Here is a 15,191-nt window from a genome sequence, read left to right on the forward strand (position 1 = left end):
CACCCAGGCCATGTACACAACAAAATATCCCACTATGTATAAACTATAAAAGAATAGACAATTGTTTCGCTCAAGGCAGGCAAGAAGAAATCCAGCAGTGGCCGCCATCAAGAATTTTGCCCTAATGGTGAGGGCAAAAGAAGAACAATGCGAGTTTTCTTTGCGCTTCCGATTTGAGAATCGCAAGACATTGCATCGTCTTTATTGCCATGGTTGGATTCCATGCCAAAACGACAAATGCCAAGCAAAGTATCAATAATGGGGGGAAAACCACAATAGCCAAACAAACGCGCACAGGCTGGCTACATGTGCGAAAAAACAATGGGTGTTTGTCTAAACCAAGAAAAAAATGAACACGTGCGCGTGTCAAGCAGCAACTAAAAAAAAAAGAAAAAGCAGCAGCAGCCGAGTCCAACAAGAAAGAGCGCAATGACAAACAATCAACCAAGTGCGAAATCATTCATCGTTGCTGGAATCTCCACGTCGTCTTCTATCGTTCCACCGTCGCTTGCCGGCCCGCGTCTCATAGTGAGGTGCTATGGTTGTAACGTCCTGCATTGTGCCTTCGATGGCGGTTTTTATTTTACCTCGGTATGTGTCCACTATTGAGACAAGATTGTTAGTGACATGCATTTCATCGCAACACTAGCAGCCAGCCTTTTAGGTCAAGAGTACTCACGAGCTCGCTGCAGAAATACAGTCCGGCCTGCAAACACACGGCTCTGAAGCCATGCCATGCGATAACCCAAGTCGTTCAGTTTTACCTCCTTCCCGCGATACGACTTCCTCATCCTTGGCACATCGACCTCGCCATCCTGGCCCTCGGCCATGCTCACCTTGACTGCTTGGCTGCTTGACTTGGTTGTTCCCCGCCGAGCAAGCTCCCGACCTTCTGTCTCCTGGATTCCGTCGTCGGACAAGTCTTCGGTGAAGAATTGAGAACCGGTCGCGCTTGGAGGTGGACTTTGCATTTCACGGGGAAAGTAGCTTCGAGGGAATACGCTGGCGCCTTTTCGGAAGCTGTCAGGAATCTCATTGGTGTCCACGCCGTCAAGAGTAACTCGAACTCGGAGCCTGGAACCCCGCATGTTATCATCCACAAGAATGAACTTTCGCTTCTTCGCCTCGGGAACGTCAGGGAAGAGGCCCTCCGGTTCATCGACATTACCCCGACTATGCGATCGCCCGGGCATGGCATTGCTACCTGCTCGAGGAGCCATGTGAGACATTGGCCCGCCTTGAGCACTGGCAGGGTAGCCTTGACCAACATAGCCAGTGAAGACGTGGGCAGGTCTCATATCATCTCCGCCATGATGGCCCTGGCCGGTTGCACCTGGGTGATGATGGTGTTGATCTTCGTAAGCAGTGCCGTGGCCTCATTAATCTCAGTTAGCCCAAAGCTCTCTATCATGGTTGAGTGAGACGAAAAATGTCTTGGAAACGAGGCGGGGACAACATGCGAATCGATATCAACGACAAAACAAAGATGGGTTTTTTTCTTCTTTTTTTCTTTTTTGCTTCTCTTTGTTTCTCATTCTTCTTCTTGTCTCATGAAACAATGTTTTTGGTGGCATAATGACTGCCTGCACAGGAATAACTTTTATAGCCAAAAACAGGCACAAATTGAGCTCGTCTAAGAGTCGCATAAAACAAGCAGCAGCCATGATGCAAGAGCTTTGACAGCAGCGCAACTTCATGCGACTATGATAATGTACAGGAAATTTTCGGTGTCTTGGTCTCAAAGAGAAAAATAGCTCCTATAAATGAGGACAGCTTCTCTTTCCACACTCAACGCATTCGGGTCGTGAGGCAACTCCGGCCGACATCAAAGACCGTCATGCTACATATATATGACAAATGAAAGAGCAAAAGACAAGAGAGTAGCAGGAGACGACGGTAGAAATGTTACAAATCCGTTCCCAGAAGAAAAATGGCAAAGAAAATGACAAGAGAAACATTTTTGTCGCGCAACACAGGTGGTCGAGACACGATTGAGGAACTCTGCCCACGAGGGCTCACATTTTGTCGAAAGCGCAAAGAACTTTTTTTGCAGCAATAGATGACGGAGTAGAAGGAGTTGGTATCATGGACAAATCAACGCAACGATGAGTCGGGCAAGCCCGTACAGTGCAGTTGTGGTGCTAAGAGGCAAAACAAGCAATGCAAAGGCAGCAGATGCGAGGGTTCTGACTGAAATTACATCTGGTGGAACATACCGACTTCATCTCCTCCACCTGGGGCACTGCCGTCATGAGCCCCAGCGTGATGATGCAAAGGCTGCCCCATGCTGCCCATCCCAGGCTTGCCCATGGGTGGTGCCCCATGTCCCATGGGAGCGGGTGCCGCTGGCATCCCTGATGGCCCGCCGGGTCCAGGAAGATGAGTTGCGCCTGGGTGAGGCGTGGGTGTTCCCTGAACCTGCTTGCGGTTGTTCATCTTGGCCATACGGCGGACTCGTCGACTTCGAAGGCGCGGGTCCTGGTTGCTATTTCGCCAGCTGTCAACTGCTCTCTGAATTAAGCCTCGCTTGCCACGCAGCGGAGGGTTGAGCTGCGCCAAAGCCCACCCAACACGGTTGCAGTCAGTCTCGTACATCAGCCGATTTCCACGGTACTGGTCCTTGGGGCAACAAGCCCGAGGGTAGACGCAATTCTCCTGTTTGAATTCGGGAGAGAGCTCGTCTGTGTTAACTGACTCAACGTCACATCGAATAGTGTATTCCATCTTGACCCGGTCTCGCGAGTATTCAAACGCAATCCACTGAACGCCATTGCCGTCCTGTCTCACAACCAGCGGAGTTGTCGCGGGAATAGGTCCTGGTGCAGCATTAGGATTGACGCCCGGCGCAGCGTTTCCTGGGCTTTGTAACTGCGGTGCGTTTGGTTGATGTTGCGCCTGTGGCATGGGTGAAGTCTGTGCCTGCTTCTGCAGCTGAACAGGAACCTGCGGTTCAATCTTTGGTCTGGGGCTTCCGGTCATGCCGGCCTGCGCATGCTGCGCTGCGTGCTGCGTCATCTGGTTCTGAGGAGCCGTGTGCGACATCATCATGTTGGGCTGAGAGGTCATGGATTGCTGCGGATGATGAGCATGTTGAGCATGTTGCGCATAGGGCGACGCACTGGGGTGGTGAGGCATTGGCTGGTAATGCGACTGCGGTTGGTAGTACATTGACTGCTGAAGATGCTGCGACGGCGGCTGGCCGTACAGACTTCTGTGCTGATCATGTTGCGAGGGAGAGGCGACAGATGCTGGGGAGTTGGATTGCGGCGTATGGTATGACATTGGGGGGTAGGGAGGTCGAGGCATTTGGGCGGCGGCCATCATGTCGGGAGTGTCTATATATTTCAGACGGGTTCATGTCAGTCTTCTGCGTGAATACGATAGTTCGTGGCTTTGTTGTTGGTTGTTCTTTTCTGGTGACAAAAAAAAAAAAAACAGACAGGAACATGAAGGCCTCAACAGACAGGACTCCAGTCAAGCGAAAATCTGCAGGAGATATGCAAGCGACTTACCGGCGGATGTGTATCCGCTGTTAGCACCCGGGGTGCTGTAGGGACTCGGATGACTGTAGTAACCCAGGTTGTCTTGAGTGCCGGCTGTCTGGCTGCCGGCTTGGTAGGCTTGTGGTAGGGAGTGAGTCGACGGGTACGCACTCTGTTGGTGTTGCGGCGGCGGCGGAAGCGAGTGGTGGCCTTGGTGCTGGCCTTGGTGCTGCGCGTGGGCTTGAGGGTGATGTTGCTGATGAACTATGCTCGACGGTCGTGAATGATGCAATTGGGAAGGAGGCGGACCCTGTTGCTGGTGGTGGGGATGATGCTGCATAGAGGCAATACCAATCAGTAAGACATCGATAGGAAAGGATTACTTGAACAGGTGAAGGAAACAAGCTCAGGTCGGGCGCGGTGGTGTTTTATTGCCCCCTGGCTGGTGTCATGGTCTGGGGAGAGCTGTGGTGGAGTGGGCCGACGTCCCCTGGTGGGCAGACTGGGATAGAACGGGTGAGGCGTGCCAGGCCCGGAGGGACAATGCTGATAAAGCAACCCTGCCTGTTCTTGGCCGGCTTGAAACCAGGTCTTGGTGGCAACGGCAGCCGGTGAAGAGATACAACCGTCTTGACGAACCGCTAACTTTAGACGGCGCGCCGACGCAGGCAATTGGGCCGTTGTATCATGGACATATACAGCAATATACACCCAAGAACCCCCAAGAATGGTGGCAAATATGAAGGAAACGAATGCGACACACAAGACCTCAACTGGGCCTTTGATGCGCAAAACGATGTCCGGGCAAAACAGGAAATACAGACAAAAAGAGCGCGCCGCGTGGTAGGATGGGCCGTGGGTATAGGGATATAGCAGGAGTATGGGCTGACCATGTATGCACTGCCGCCTTCTTTTCTTGTTTGGTTCTGTGCAAATCCGCCTGCTTCCGCGAGTACAGTTCCAGCGTGCCAAAGGAAAATGCGACGACGGGAGGATGGTTGCGCAGCGCGAGGCCGTCAAGCAGCGACAATGTGGTGTTGCAAAAAGCAAGAAAGGCGCCCGGATATATCACGTCAAGGATCGAGCGATGCAGGCTTCAGAGCTACCCAAGCACTTCGTCCCGACTAGTCCAGGGAAGAAGAAAAAAGAAGGATCGCAGGGACCAGAACTGGAGAGAAAGAAAGCTCCAGTCAAGAACGAAGACAAGTAGGTTACATATGCCTTTTTTGACTTGGGCAGCCGGGGCCATAATGACTAGGGGGGTGGCGTGCGCTGAGATTGCTCGGGGGCGCGACCAAGGGGTCGAAGGAGGGTGGCGGGATAACGAGAGCTTTGCGACTAGGAATGGCCAACGCATGGAAGAAACGTGACAGGGGTTGCAGCTTTTGATTAAACGACCAATAGACGGGGCAGCCGGGGAGTCAGGGAGCGCTATCCAGAGGCCGTCCAGACGACATGCAAAGGGCCAGCTGCCCAATGGGGCATTGCAGAACCGGGGCTAAAGAGCGGGCCAAGATTCAGCCGGGATTGGCTTTGGCTGCTTTGACTGGCTGCTTGGACCGGCTTCTGACTGGTGCAAGCTTGGCTTACTTCTTGACGACCTGGCTGCGGTGCTGCTGCGTGCTGCTGCGTGTTGTTGTATGTGCAGGGGGGGGTGCTCCGCGTGCGTGGTCTTGCCTTGCTTTGCTTTGCTTTGCTTTGCTTTGCTTTGCTTTGCTTTGCTTTGCTTTGCTTTGCTTTGCTTTGATTCGCGTTGCCTTGTCTTGTTTTTTCCTCGCCTTTTGCTCTCTGGCTGTGGTTTTGCTCTCTGGCTGTGGTAGTGGTAGTGGTGCTGTGGTGTTGTGGTGCTGGTGGCGCTGTCATCTCTCGTCCCTCGCGCTCCTTCAATGTGAGCAGCACAGCGCTCAATTTGGCTGCCACATTAACGCCGCCGGGCTGCGCTGCGCTGCTTTCTTTGCAAACGAGAGTGTGTGTGTTGGCCCACGAGCGGTGTGGGTGACAACACCACCCGAGAGCCATGCAGGCAAACAACATGCCGCCATGCTCTGCACACCACACCACCTATCCACACCTGTGCATTGCTTAGATGGTTGGGAGGTTTAAAAAGACGTTGGCGTCGTTGGCGTAGATGGCGCTGTCACTGGCTCTGGGACTTGGAAGGGGGAGGGGACAAGCCGTTCCCACAGATCCAGCCAAAGCCATGTCCCGTTGCCGCCCCTTGTTCATTACCACCACAGAAGCGTTGACTACTCCTGGCAGAGAGCCCTTGATGTCGATTCTATCGACAAGGACTAGGACCATGGGAGGCCCTGCCCGCACGCGTCGGTTCCAGCAGACAGGTTGCCACGGTCAACATTCCCAGAGAGCATGCGTGCGCTTGCAGAGCCAGTTCTCTTGCCTGGGCCTGGACCGGACGTTTCTTCTCATCGGCCGAAATCTGGGGGGGCTAGCCCTATTCACAATTCTTGTGTCCTCTGCAAACGCCTCGTCGCCAATAGATTGCAAATCTCCCGCTGCCGGCACCGCACTCACCCGCCGCCCGTCGTCTCTTTCGTGTCTTCGTGCAAAGGCGTCCTGTGCTCTCCGATGGTGCTGATTACGCCGGGTGCGCAGCGCAGCGCCATGACTGGCAAGACAATTGATCCAGAAACTGACTGATAGTGATCCACTCGGCGCACCTCGCCCTTTTCGACAGCCACCGCCATTGTCCCACGACCCACTGGTTGTAAACGCTGATGCGCGACTGGCCGTGGGTGGGGACGTAACAGGGCGTTGGACGACAGTGATTCAATCTCCACCGACTGTAGTCATATCCGCGTCGTTGCTCGCCATGGGAAAATAAGCGCGTGTGCCAATCTAGTCGTGACCGTTGCCTCATGAGCATAACTCGCTGACCGGCCCACACCATTTCGTCTGTGTCGGATGGAACTTTCTTCGCAGTTTCCCATTGTCGGCAAATCCCTAAGGACGTCCTGCTGGCGCCTCTGTCATGTCAAGCCGCCCATGCCTTCGCGCCAAACAGACGAAACCACCGCCATAGGGTCGACGAGTCAAAGATGCTGGGGCATTCGCAAAGGAAATAAGGGACATATCAGAACACACGGTTCCAGATGCAGCAATGCTCTTTGGCCGGGCCACTAAAGCAGCGCCCAGGTAGCAGAGCAATTGGAAATGAATGAACATGCAAATGACGGAGCTTGTGGGAAGGCTGGCGTGCTATGCGTCAGCCCACTCCCAGTTTTCGTCCTGTTCGCTGTTCTGTACAATACTGTACAGTACGACGACCGGAGGACCCCGTATAGCAGAGTCGTGGCACACCCCTCCCCGGTCCAAGGTGGTCACCCTAGTCAGTAGTGAAACAGGAGACGTCCTGCCGAACCCATCATTGAGTCCTGAGCCGGTCAACCTTGCGACTAGGCTCATGGGGTGCATGGAACAACTCTCAAAAAATCTCGAAGGGCTAAAGAAATTTTCGATTGTGGCTGTTCGTTCGTTGTTTCGCTCCAGCTATTGCGAAATCACGAGTGTGCATCACTTGAGTTGCTCGTGCAGGAATAGAATGAGAAGGTGTTTTCGTAGCTGCAGTTATTGTTGGGGGCCAGAAACTTTCCACACCAGCCGTGGGAGTATCGTGTTGACCGAGACGTGTGGCATTGGGTGAGGTCGACCGCTTGGCCGTGTGTGAGACGCAAATGAGAAGAGTCACTTACAGCATCAGAAACCGGTTCGTCCTTAAAATGACCGCGAACTTGCGGATGTGAAGCCATTGTCACCGTCATAGAGGAGGGGAGGATATGATGCTATGCACGATATCAAAATGTCAGTTCGCCGTTGATCTCAGTCATGTCATTTGACACTCGGCGGCTGCAGGCAAGACCCGCGTAGTCAAGTTGTCGCTCATGTGAGCAACAATTGCTTAGCGGCTATAAAGGCAAGAAACGCGCCTTTGCGCTCCATGATTTTGACCACGTCCAATAACCGGGACAACCATGCCGACGTTTAGGCAATTTGTTGAAGACAAACTTACCAACGGACAATATTAAGTCTTGACAGCACAGACGTTGTGCAGCGGGCTGCGCCAAGAGCTACAGCTCGTGTGCAAATCTGCCCTGAATCAGGGCCCGAGATTGAAGCCGAGACCACCTTCATAACATGCTGTTAGCAAAATCTCTGGGGTGGGAATGATTTCAATTGCCCAAAAAAAGTGGCGAAATTCTCAGTATTGTACTCAAGTTAAGATTTCGCAAATAAACAGTCTGTTTCCATGCGGCGCGAAACAGCATAGCGAATATCAGTGCCGCCTCCCCGAGATTATGGATGTGAAGGTGCCGTGAAAGATGTAATATATCTTCGGGTCCGAAGCACAGTCCTGCTAAAAAGCGCGTGTAGATATTTGTGCGCATACACGTACCTGTAGGCTATCCTGAAGCTCTGATACCGGGAATCAAGAGATGAGATGCAGTAAAAGACTTGGTCTCGTGAGAGAGGACAGGGTTCTGCCTGTTTGTCAAACCCTTCGCCACGTGTGCGGGTGCAGATGGGATGTAAGAGCTAGATCCGCACGAGTTGTCTGCCTTAACATCGTTTTAGCCCAGTGAATGGAGACAAACCCAAATGGGTTGGGTGAGCATTAAGGATAGACGGAGAGTGAAGGGGAAAAGAGAAGAGGCAGCGGACACTTGACGAACGCGTCCTTGGGCTGATCAGTCACAACACACCACCACAACGATTGACTGTGCTGCAGAGCAACTGAGAGTTCATGCACGTCGCCCTCGAGTCCGCGGGTGCTACTCCGCAATTCGGCGCAAAATGTGGGAAACAAATGTGTACATACCTTTGGCGGGGTTCACTGATACCGACAGTCGGGCAATCGTGTCTGTCCAGAAATATATCCAGAGAAACGGAGAAGAACGATTCCTTTCAAAGCCAGCGAACGGTCTAATCAGACAAAGAATGTTAGTCTGAAGTGCATGTGTGTGGAGGGATATCCGTTGAGCGATGACAGGGGTGGCGCAATGCCAATTTGTGAAGGGTGGTATTTCGTGCCTGGACCAGGGTAGAGGCAGCCCAAGGTGCAGCAGCACTAGCAGAGAGGACGAAGCGGCATCTGGAGCTCAAAAGAGGCAGAAGATAGCAATGGCCGCCATCGGGGTATGCACGGGCATGCCATACTGAAAGCCTCTTCAAGCCTTCAAGCCTTCAAGCCTTGTAAGCAACGGGTCGACGATTCCGACAAATCGGCACCGGCCCCAAGCTCGACGCCGAGACGGATAGGACAAGGGTCGATGGTGTTGCAAGGGTGGGGGGCTAAGAATAATAACGGATAGTTTGTCTCTGAGCTCGTCCTCGGACAACGTCCTAAATGAGGAGCTCGCAGCCATGGCGCACAAAATTGCGGCGCGCAGAGCGAGGACTGCAGACTGCAGATTGCAGATTGCAGACCGCAGAGCAACGTGCAGCATGCACAACAGCGACTCGGGGTCCACAGTGCGTCTGCACTCACGTCGCCAGCGTCTGATGCTGTTTGTAGGCAGAGATTGAGATTGATAACATGCAACTGCAACGGCGCAATGATGGGCGGCGTGGCATCGTCCTGCGCCGGACTGTTCTGTGGCACTCGGTACTTGGAGCTTTGGAAAGCCATTGCGCGCCAAAATAGCACCACATACCAGCCATGACGTCCAAGCGACTGGAGAAGACGAAAGGGGGAGAGGGGGGATGATTGAGCTTACCAGTTCTGGAGACTATTAGGTTTGAATGTCGAGCCAGTTGAGCTCGTCGGGAGCTCGGCAGCTTGGGCTGTCTCTGCAATGCAGGGGTGGAGACGTTGACTGTTAGTGGTGTCAGCGGCCAAAACCAGCACTAAACATTTGGACCGGTTGACCAGTCGACCCTAACAATGACGGGCGGCTGGAGCAGGCAGACCACAAGAAACTTTGGCCGAGCTTGGAGCGACTGGAACCCTGCCTTGCCTGCGGCCCAAGGGGAGGGCTCCCGTACCTGACAAGCCCACGACACTTTTCCAGGCGTTTGGGTAACTAGTGGGGAGACCAGGAAGCGACCCGTTGCGCAATGTATGTATGTATGTAGCCGTGGCAAAAAGTGACTGCACGATCCAGAGGCTTGGGTTGTCAACGAAGAGCCGCGAATGTCGTCGTCCAAACCACACGCGTTGTATAAGTCGAATGCCGTCAAAGTATCATTGAGCGACAATGTGTTGATTGATGGTCGAGTATGGTCAAAGATCCGACACCAGGGGGAGGCCGGACTGTTGGGTGACGGGCAACCACACAAATTGGTGGCGCTCCAGCTCGGTCTTGGTTCACGAGCTCGCAGTTGTCAATGCCGTTGGTGCGCCGAGTAACCAGACAAAGGACGAAAGTGGTTGATGGTCAGTAACCAGCAGTCGTGACAAGGACGCTACTTCGTACCGAGCCTTGCGAATGCTGTTGAGGAAGAGTTGAGGCCGACGTGACGAGGGTGACCTTGCCAGTGTCCCGAAAATTAAGAAACAATGCCACAGTCGGCAACGAAAAAGTCGAGCTGTGGGGAGGAACGCGACCTGCTGGCTGGCTATCTGAGTGCTCTGCGTCGGCTTTGCCGTTCCAAGAGCGTTTATTGTTGTCGTGATGAAATGCACACCGATAGGGCTGTTTAGTCGAGGTTCACGACACGCGTTTGACAGCCTCGGTGTGTCGAGTCTGATCGCAAGTTTTGGAAGAAGACAAAAATGGCAGAGAAAGATAGCGTGGCAGACAAAGGTGCAGGGATGAGTCGGGCTTGGGAAGGGGGTCAGTCTACAATGGATAGATAATGACTTGCCTTGGCTCTCTGACTTACCCGCACTTGGAGCACTTGACTTGAGCAATTTGGATTTGGCACTCCGTATCCGCATCTCGATTCTCGAACATCCACTTGTCCATCACTCGCCAGGATGATGCAGAGGTGTCAAGGCGCCCAAGTTCGTCATTTGGGTCTGCTAGGGGCTCAAGACTCAGGCGCAAGGCTCCACGTTCAGGCTCAACATACTACTAGTACATACCTAGGTAGTCGTCGTCTGCTATTTCCCAGAGTCAGCCCCGGTCAGCCCCCCTCCCGAATCGTCTGTGCCTTCTCATCAAGACCCAGACGAGACATCTCTTTCGGGTAATTGGGTAATTGGGTCCAAGTTATTTGAGGACGTGGGGATGAAGTGGCGTACTCCGTAGTCGCGTACGACAGAAAGGACACAATGCCGAAACGCTATGGTATCGGAAAGGTCTGGTGTTGATTCATCTATTCTAACATTGACAGGTAGTTACATTTTACATCCGTACTTCGCGTCCTCGTCCCCATCCACCTACCAAGCACGTGCTGGCCCGTTCACACGACAAGCACAATCGGCGGAGATGATGGGATATCGATATCCTGACGGGCCAACAGTACATATGTACGTACATACCTACCTACCACCTAGGTAGGTAGGTAGGTAGGTACATCCATGTCGGTCAGGGCGAGAGACAGCCTTCAAGACCAGGCCAGGTGGAAACGGAATTACCCATCAGCGATGGGCAGGGGTTGCCTATCACAATCTGTGCAAACCCACAGGCATCTATTGATCATGGCGCAACATCTGGCCGTGGTCGTAGAGCCGTCGACGCATGGCATGGAGAAGACATGACAAGGTATCATTGCAAGCTCGCAACCACCAACGTCAGAGGGCAGTCTCGAATTGGCCTGCAACTTCGAAGTACACATTCTTAACAATGTGCGGCCGAGACAAGCCAGCGACAACGTTTGATGGCGTGGGTGGCGCCGGTCGCTCGACTCAGCACAACGTGCTCCAGGCACTTGAAGAGGCTCTTTTTCGCACTTGGGGACTAGGCGCTCGCCGAGATTCACCTAGTTGGGAGTCGGCATAGTTGGCATTTGGGAGTTGGGAGCCCAGCGCTATATTGCGCTGGGGATATTTGAGAGTAGCAGATATCGGTACCCTGCCGTGTAAATGCAGAAGGGAGTGCCGTCGGTCGGAACCACATTTCCGCGGGAAGCGTATTGTATTGTGCGGAGGAGATACTAGGGATACGTGGTAAACTTTACGAGTCGGCATCTCTTCCTCTTTCGAGTGCAAGCGATTGAGCAACTGGCCCGTCCTACCGGCGCCTGCAAGGCGCTGATTGATGATTGATGATCAGCCGACGCCCCATTCCGGAGCAGGGACGACGGTGTTCGCATTATTACAGAGAGGTTTACGGAGTAGGATGGAGTCTGGTACAACTTGCAGACTTCACAAGCCCACCGTCGCTGAGTCGCGAGAATTGGGAACTGCTTAGCTCCAGGAGGCAAGTGGCGCCATTTCTCCGGGCGTTTAAGACTATCACGGAATTACGGGACATGTAGTCTATGCACGGGGTATGTATGGCAGGATGTACTGCGAACTCCTCATAGTTCCGCATCGTAATCGTCTGTAGAAAATTTTTCCTCCTTCTTCAGCCGATAGCACATGAATTAATTCGACCCAAAGGGAGGGGCCATGGGAAAGGAGAATGCTAATGCTGGACCCGCAATCATGACCATGTCTCCAATTTTTATCGCAGCTGGCGAATAGGCCGGCGGCCGACACGCGGTGCTCATTTACGACTCGTATAGTGGGCGTGCCTGCCGTCCTTGTCTCCGCTCCGCACTAGTTGCCTGAGGCGTTTGAGCCAGCGAGACGTCAAAGGAGGAGCACTTGAGCGTTTCGAGCAAAACTTAAAAGTTCCTGTTCCTGATCCTGTCCTGTTCCTGTCTATGGTCCCCGCAAGAGACGCCGTTGCGCAGTTAAACAGACGCATCTCTAGAACCGCTGTCGTCGTCCACACTTGCGCTTTCCACGGTTTATATACAGTCAGGGTTGCATGCATCAACCACGTCGACTGTCGCGCATCTTCGTCTGTCAGATGGTCCCCCGTTCCCGCGACCAGGGCCGGGCACAACCGCCACTGTCGAGCACAGGGGGGCAGGGCCGGGCTTCATCCACAGGCTTATTCCAAGGCGAAGGAGTGGCTGGGTGGCTGGTGGATAAGCGAGCTGGTCAAGCATGGCCGAAAGGCTTGACACCTATTCACCCACACCGGCCAACGCTAATCCAGGACAGCACGAGGCATAAGCCGCGCACACGTGGAGTCGCAGGTTGTCGAAATGTCGAAATGGAATACGTAGGCCTTCGGGCGGAGTGGCATGGCATGGGTCCGAACAGCGGAGCCACAGACGGACAAAGAGCGACAAAGCTACTAGTACTCCTGAAAGAATAGAGCAGAGCTACTCTGTGCAATTACAGCCGCGACCATTTCAGCGTCAAGCCGGGGCCGATTCGGGCCTGTTACTGTTGGATGATATGCTTGTGGCTCCTTTCTTGGGCAACCCGCCAAGTGAGTACTTTTCATATAGGGTAGGTTTTTTCCCCTCGGGTGGTTGCTCTGGAGTGTTTCGCATCTGTCCATAAAACCGGCCCGTTTCTGAATATTGGCTTTTCCTTTTGTTCTTTAGTCTAGAGGGTGTATTGAAATAACGTTTTTCTTATCCGTTGCAGTAGGAACATCCATTGTAGGCATGGGGTTTCCTACTGGCTAATTGATTAAACAGATGGGAAACCGGCTGCCGAGAAACCTGTGGCTCGGCATCCACGTTATAATGCGAGCTGCACCGTTGATGCGGCAGTCGTTTCTCTTTATTTTCTGCCCCAATCACCCCGCATACGTGTTAGAGAGGTCGCTGGGGTATCGATGTAGGCCATGGAAAATGGTCACACAACGGGATGGCCCCTTGGGTTGCTCAACTGACATGCCTGCGATGCAAGGTCGACTTCCCTTGACGCACGTTCGGGGGGCGGCCCGCGTGTAGGGCTGACGAACTAAAAGCGCATGCCGAGTGAAGACATTCCAACCACCATGTTCGACGCGGGCGCCCTGGTCCCTGGGCGCCTTGCGTTGCGCACCAGTTATCGACATGGCATCCCCACCGTTCCAGAAGAGTTTAAAGTCGCAACGGGATGTGAGCTACTGGCGCACATGCGTGCGGAGAGCAAAACAGCCCGGCAGGCAAGGATATCGTGTAACATCATCCCCCGTCACCAGTGGACGGAATTACACCCTTGTCATGTTCGGAATCACTCGAGGCCAGCCAGCGCCCGAGTTTGCCCAGGGGCCCGGCAGTGTTCCACAGCAGTGGAAGCCCAAGATCCTGCCAGCCTGCCCACACAAAATGCCTGATGAGTGCGGGAGTATGGAGAGCAGAGTATCTACATGCACAAAAATCATCACCTCGCATATTCATACATCGCAGACAACTCGGCGACGGAGGTAATCAAAGGATAAGAATCGCCAATATGGATATTAAATATTCACCATATTACCCTGCCTACTTCTCTGTCCACTGCCCTGCCATGGGCAGCTCCGGTTTGCAATGGTAGTCGTCCCTCAGCCCAAAAGAGAATACGCGCATTGGGAGAAAAGTGCTGACTTTTTGCCCTCCATAATGACAGTACAAATACCCAAAGCCTAGGCCAAAGCAATCGTGATGGTCAGACATCATGATACATGCCCCACCGCACTACCTTGAGCTTGCCACTTAAAGTCTATTTTGATTTGAGATGTGCCGACCCGAGGTAATTGGGTCGAACTGGACATACACACACAAACGTCCAGAAGCCGCCATGTTACCAAGCATGGTCCTGAATTTCCTCAAGGTTTCATGACTCCACGGAAAAACTTGCCGGAGCAAGTCAGGACACGACTGAACTAGTTGGCCAGAAAACCACAAAGAGACGCAACAATTGCCGATCACAGAGATCTTATCCCGAGAATCCGAAAACATCTGTGCAGAACACTCGATATTAAGAATGTGGCCACAAAACGTGTCAATCGAATGCTTTTGGTTACTTAAACGACTCTTTGAGGCTAGAAATGCCATGTCTTTTTAGCAATATTCCATTCGCGCGATCTCATTGTACCTTAACCACGCAAACAAACCCTGAGTTGGCTAGTTGACGAGCATTGGTTCTATAAATATCTTTCAGCAATAACATGGCACAAAGTTACGTATTAAATACACATCATATTGAATTCGGGGATCCCTCTTTCCGATCACCTAACTAATGTAAATTGCAGGATTGCCGGACAGGTCAAACATGGGACATCTGAATGGCTTATCGGTGCCGGAGTCATATGGAAACGGCTCAGAGGACATTCTCAAGATGCACAAAGAGTTCTGGGCATGCCCCAGAATGCACTTTGTGTTCCCTCAATGTACAATACCTTCCTTGTCTTCGAAACAGACTCGCATTAGTGAGTGCTCCTCATGGGGCTGTTCTATCCTACCACCACTGACTAGACTGGGCTGATGCTATCGGATTCTGAAGGGGACGTAAGCGATACTTATCAATACGAACAGGGTACGTATGTAGTATTCAGCCACAATCATCGCATGACCACGGGTCTTGGTAAGTCACTACCTGGCTAGCGTTGATATCCCGACGTTGTACCAGACAAGGCTGGCTATATTTTTGGCTACAAGAAATATTCTCGGCATAAAAGTTTGAATTGCACACGTTCTGGAAGCCGCAGACGACAATAACGTCAAAATTCGGTTGCCAATCATGAGAAAGCTTGTGGTAGTAGATGTCTAATTTTACTTCATGCAGTGATCCTTTGACTTTTTGTCTTCATCAAACCCAAGCGCAACCATGGCTGG

At 52.7% G+C, this 15,191-nt stretch overlaps 2 protein-coding genes across 2 annotated transcripts; both read right to left on the reverse strand.

Moving 5' to 3' along the window:
• Positions 1 to 665: 665 nt before the first annotated feature.
• On the reverse strand, positions 666 to 1,411 carry J3458_009464 (uncharacterized protein; the record flags this gene model as incomplete). The annotated part of the gene is given in 2 exon segments (XM_066119800.1): positions 666 to 1,319; positions 1,334 to 1,411. 2 exon segments carry the CDS (start codon positions 1,409 to 1,411, stop codon positions 666 to 668), a joined length of 732 nt encoding a protein of 243 aa, XP_065975597.1.
• On the reverse strand, positions 1,322 to 4,721 carry J3458_009465 (uncharacterized protein). The gene is made up of 2 exons (XM_066119801.1): positions 3,513 to 4,721; positions 1,322 to 3,335 (listed from the first exon to the last, which is right to left on the reverse strand). The coding sequence occupies exons 1-2, from the start codon at positions 3,820 to 3,822 to the stop codon at positions 2,197 to 2,199; spliced, it is 1,449 nt and encodes a 482-aa protein (XP_065975598.1). The 5' UTR covers positions 3,823 to 4,721; the 3' UTR covers positions 1,322 to 2,196.
• Between the last annotated feature and the right edge of the window lie 10,470 nt (positions 4,722 to 15,191).

Source organism: Metarhizium acridum (genome assembly GCF_019434415.1).
Source record: "Metarhizium acridum strain ARSEF 324 chromosome Unknown scaffold_141, whole genome shotgun sequence".
NCBI classification, from domain to species: domain Eukaryota; kingdom Fungi; phylum Ascomycota; class Sordariomycetes; order Hypocreales; family Clavicipitaceae; genus Metarhizium; species Metarhizium acridum.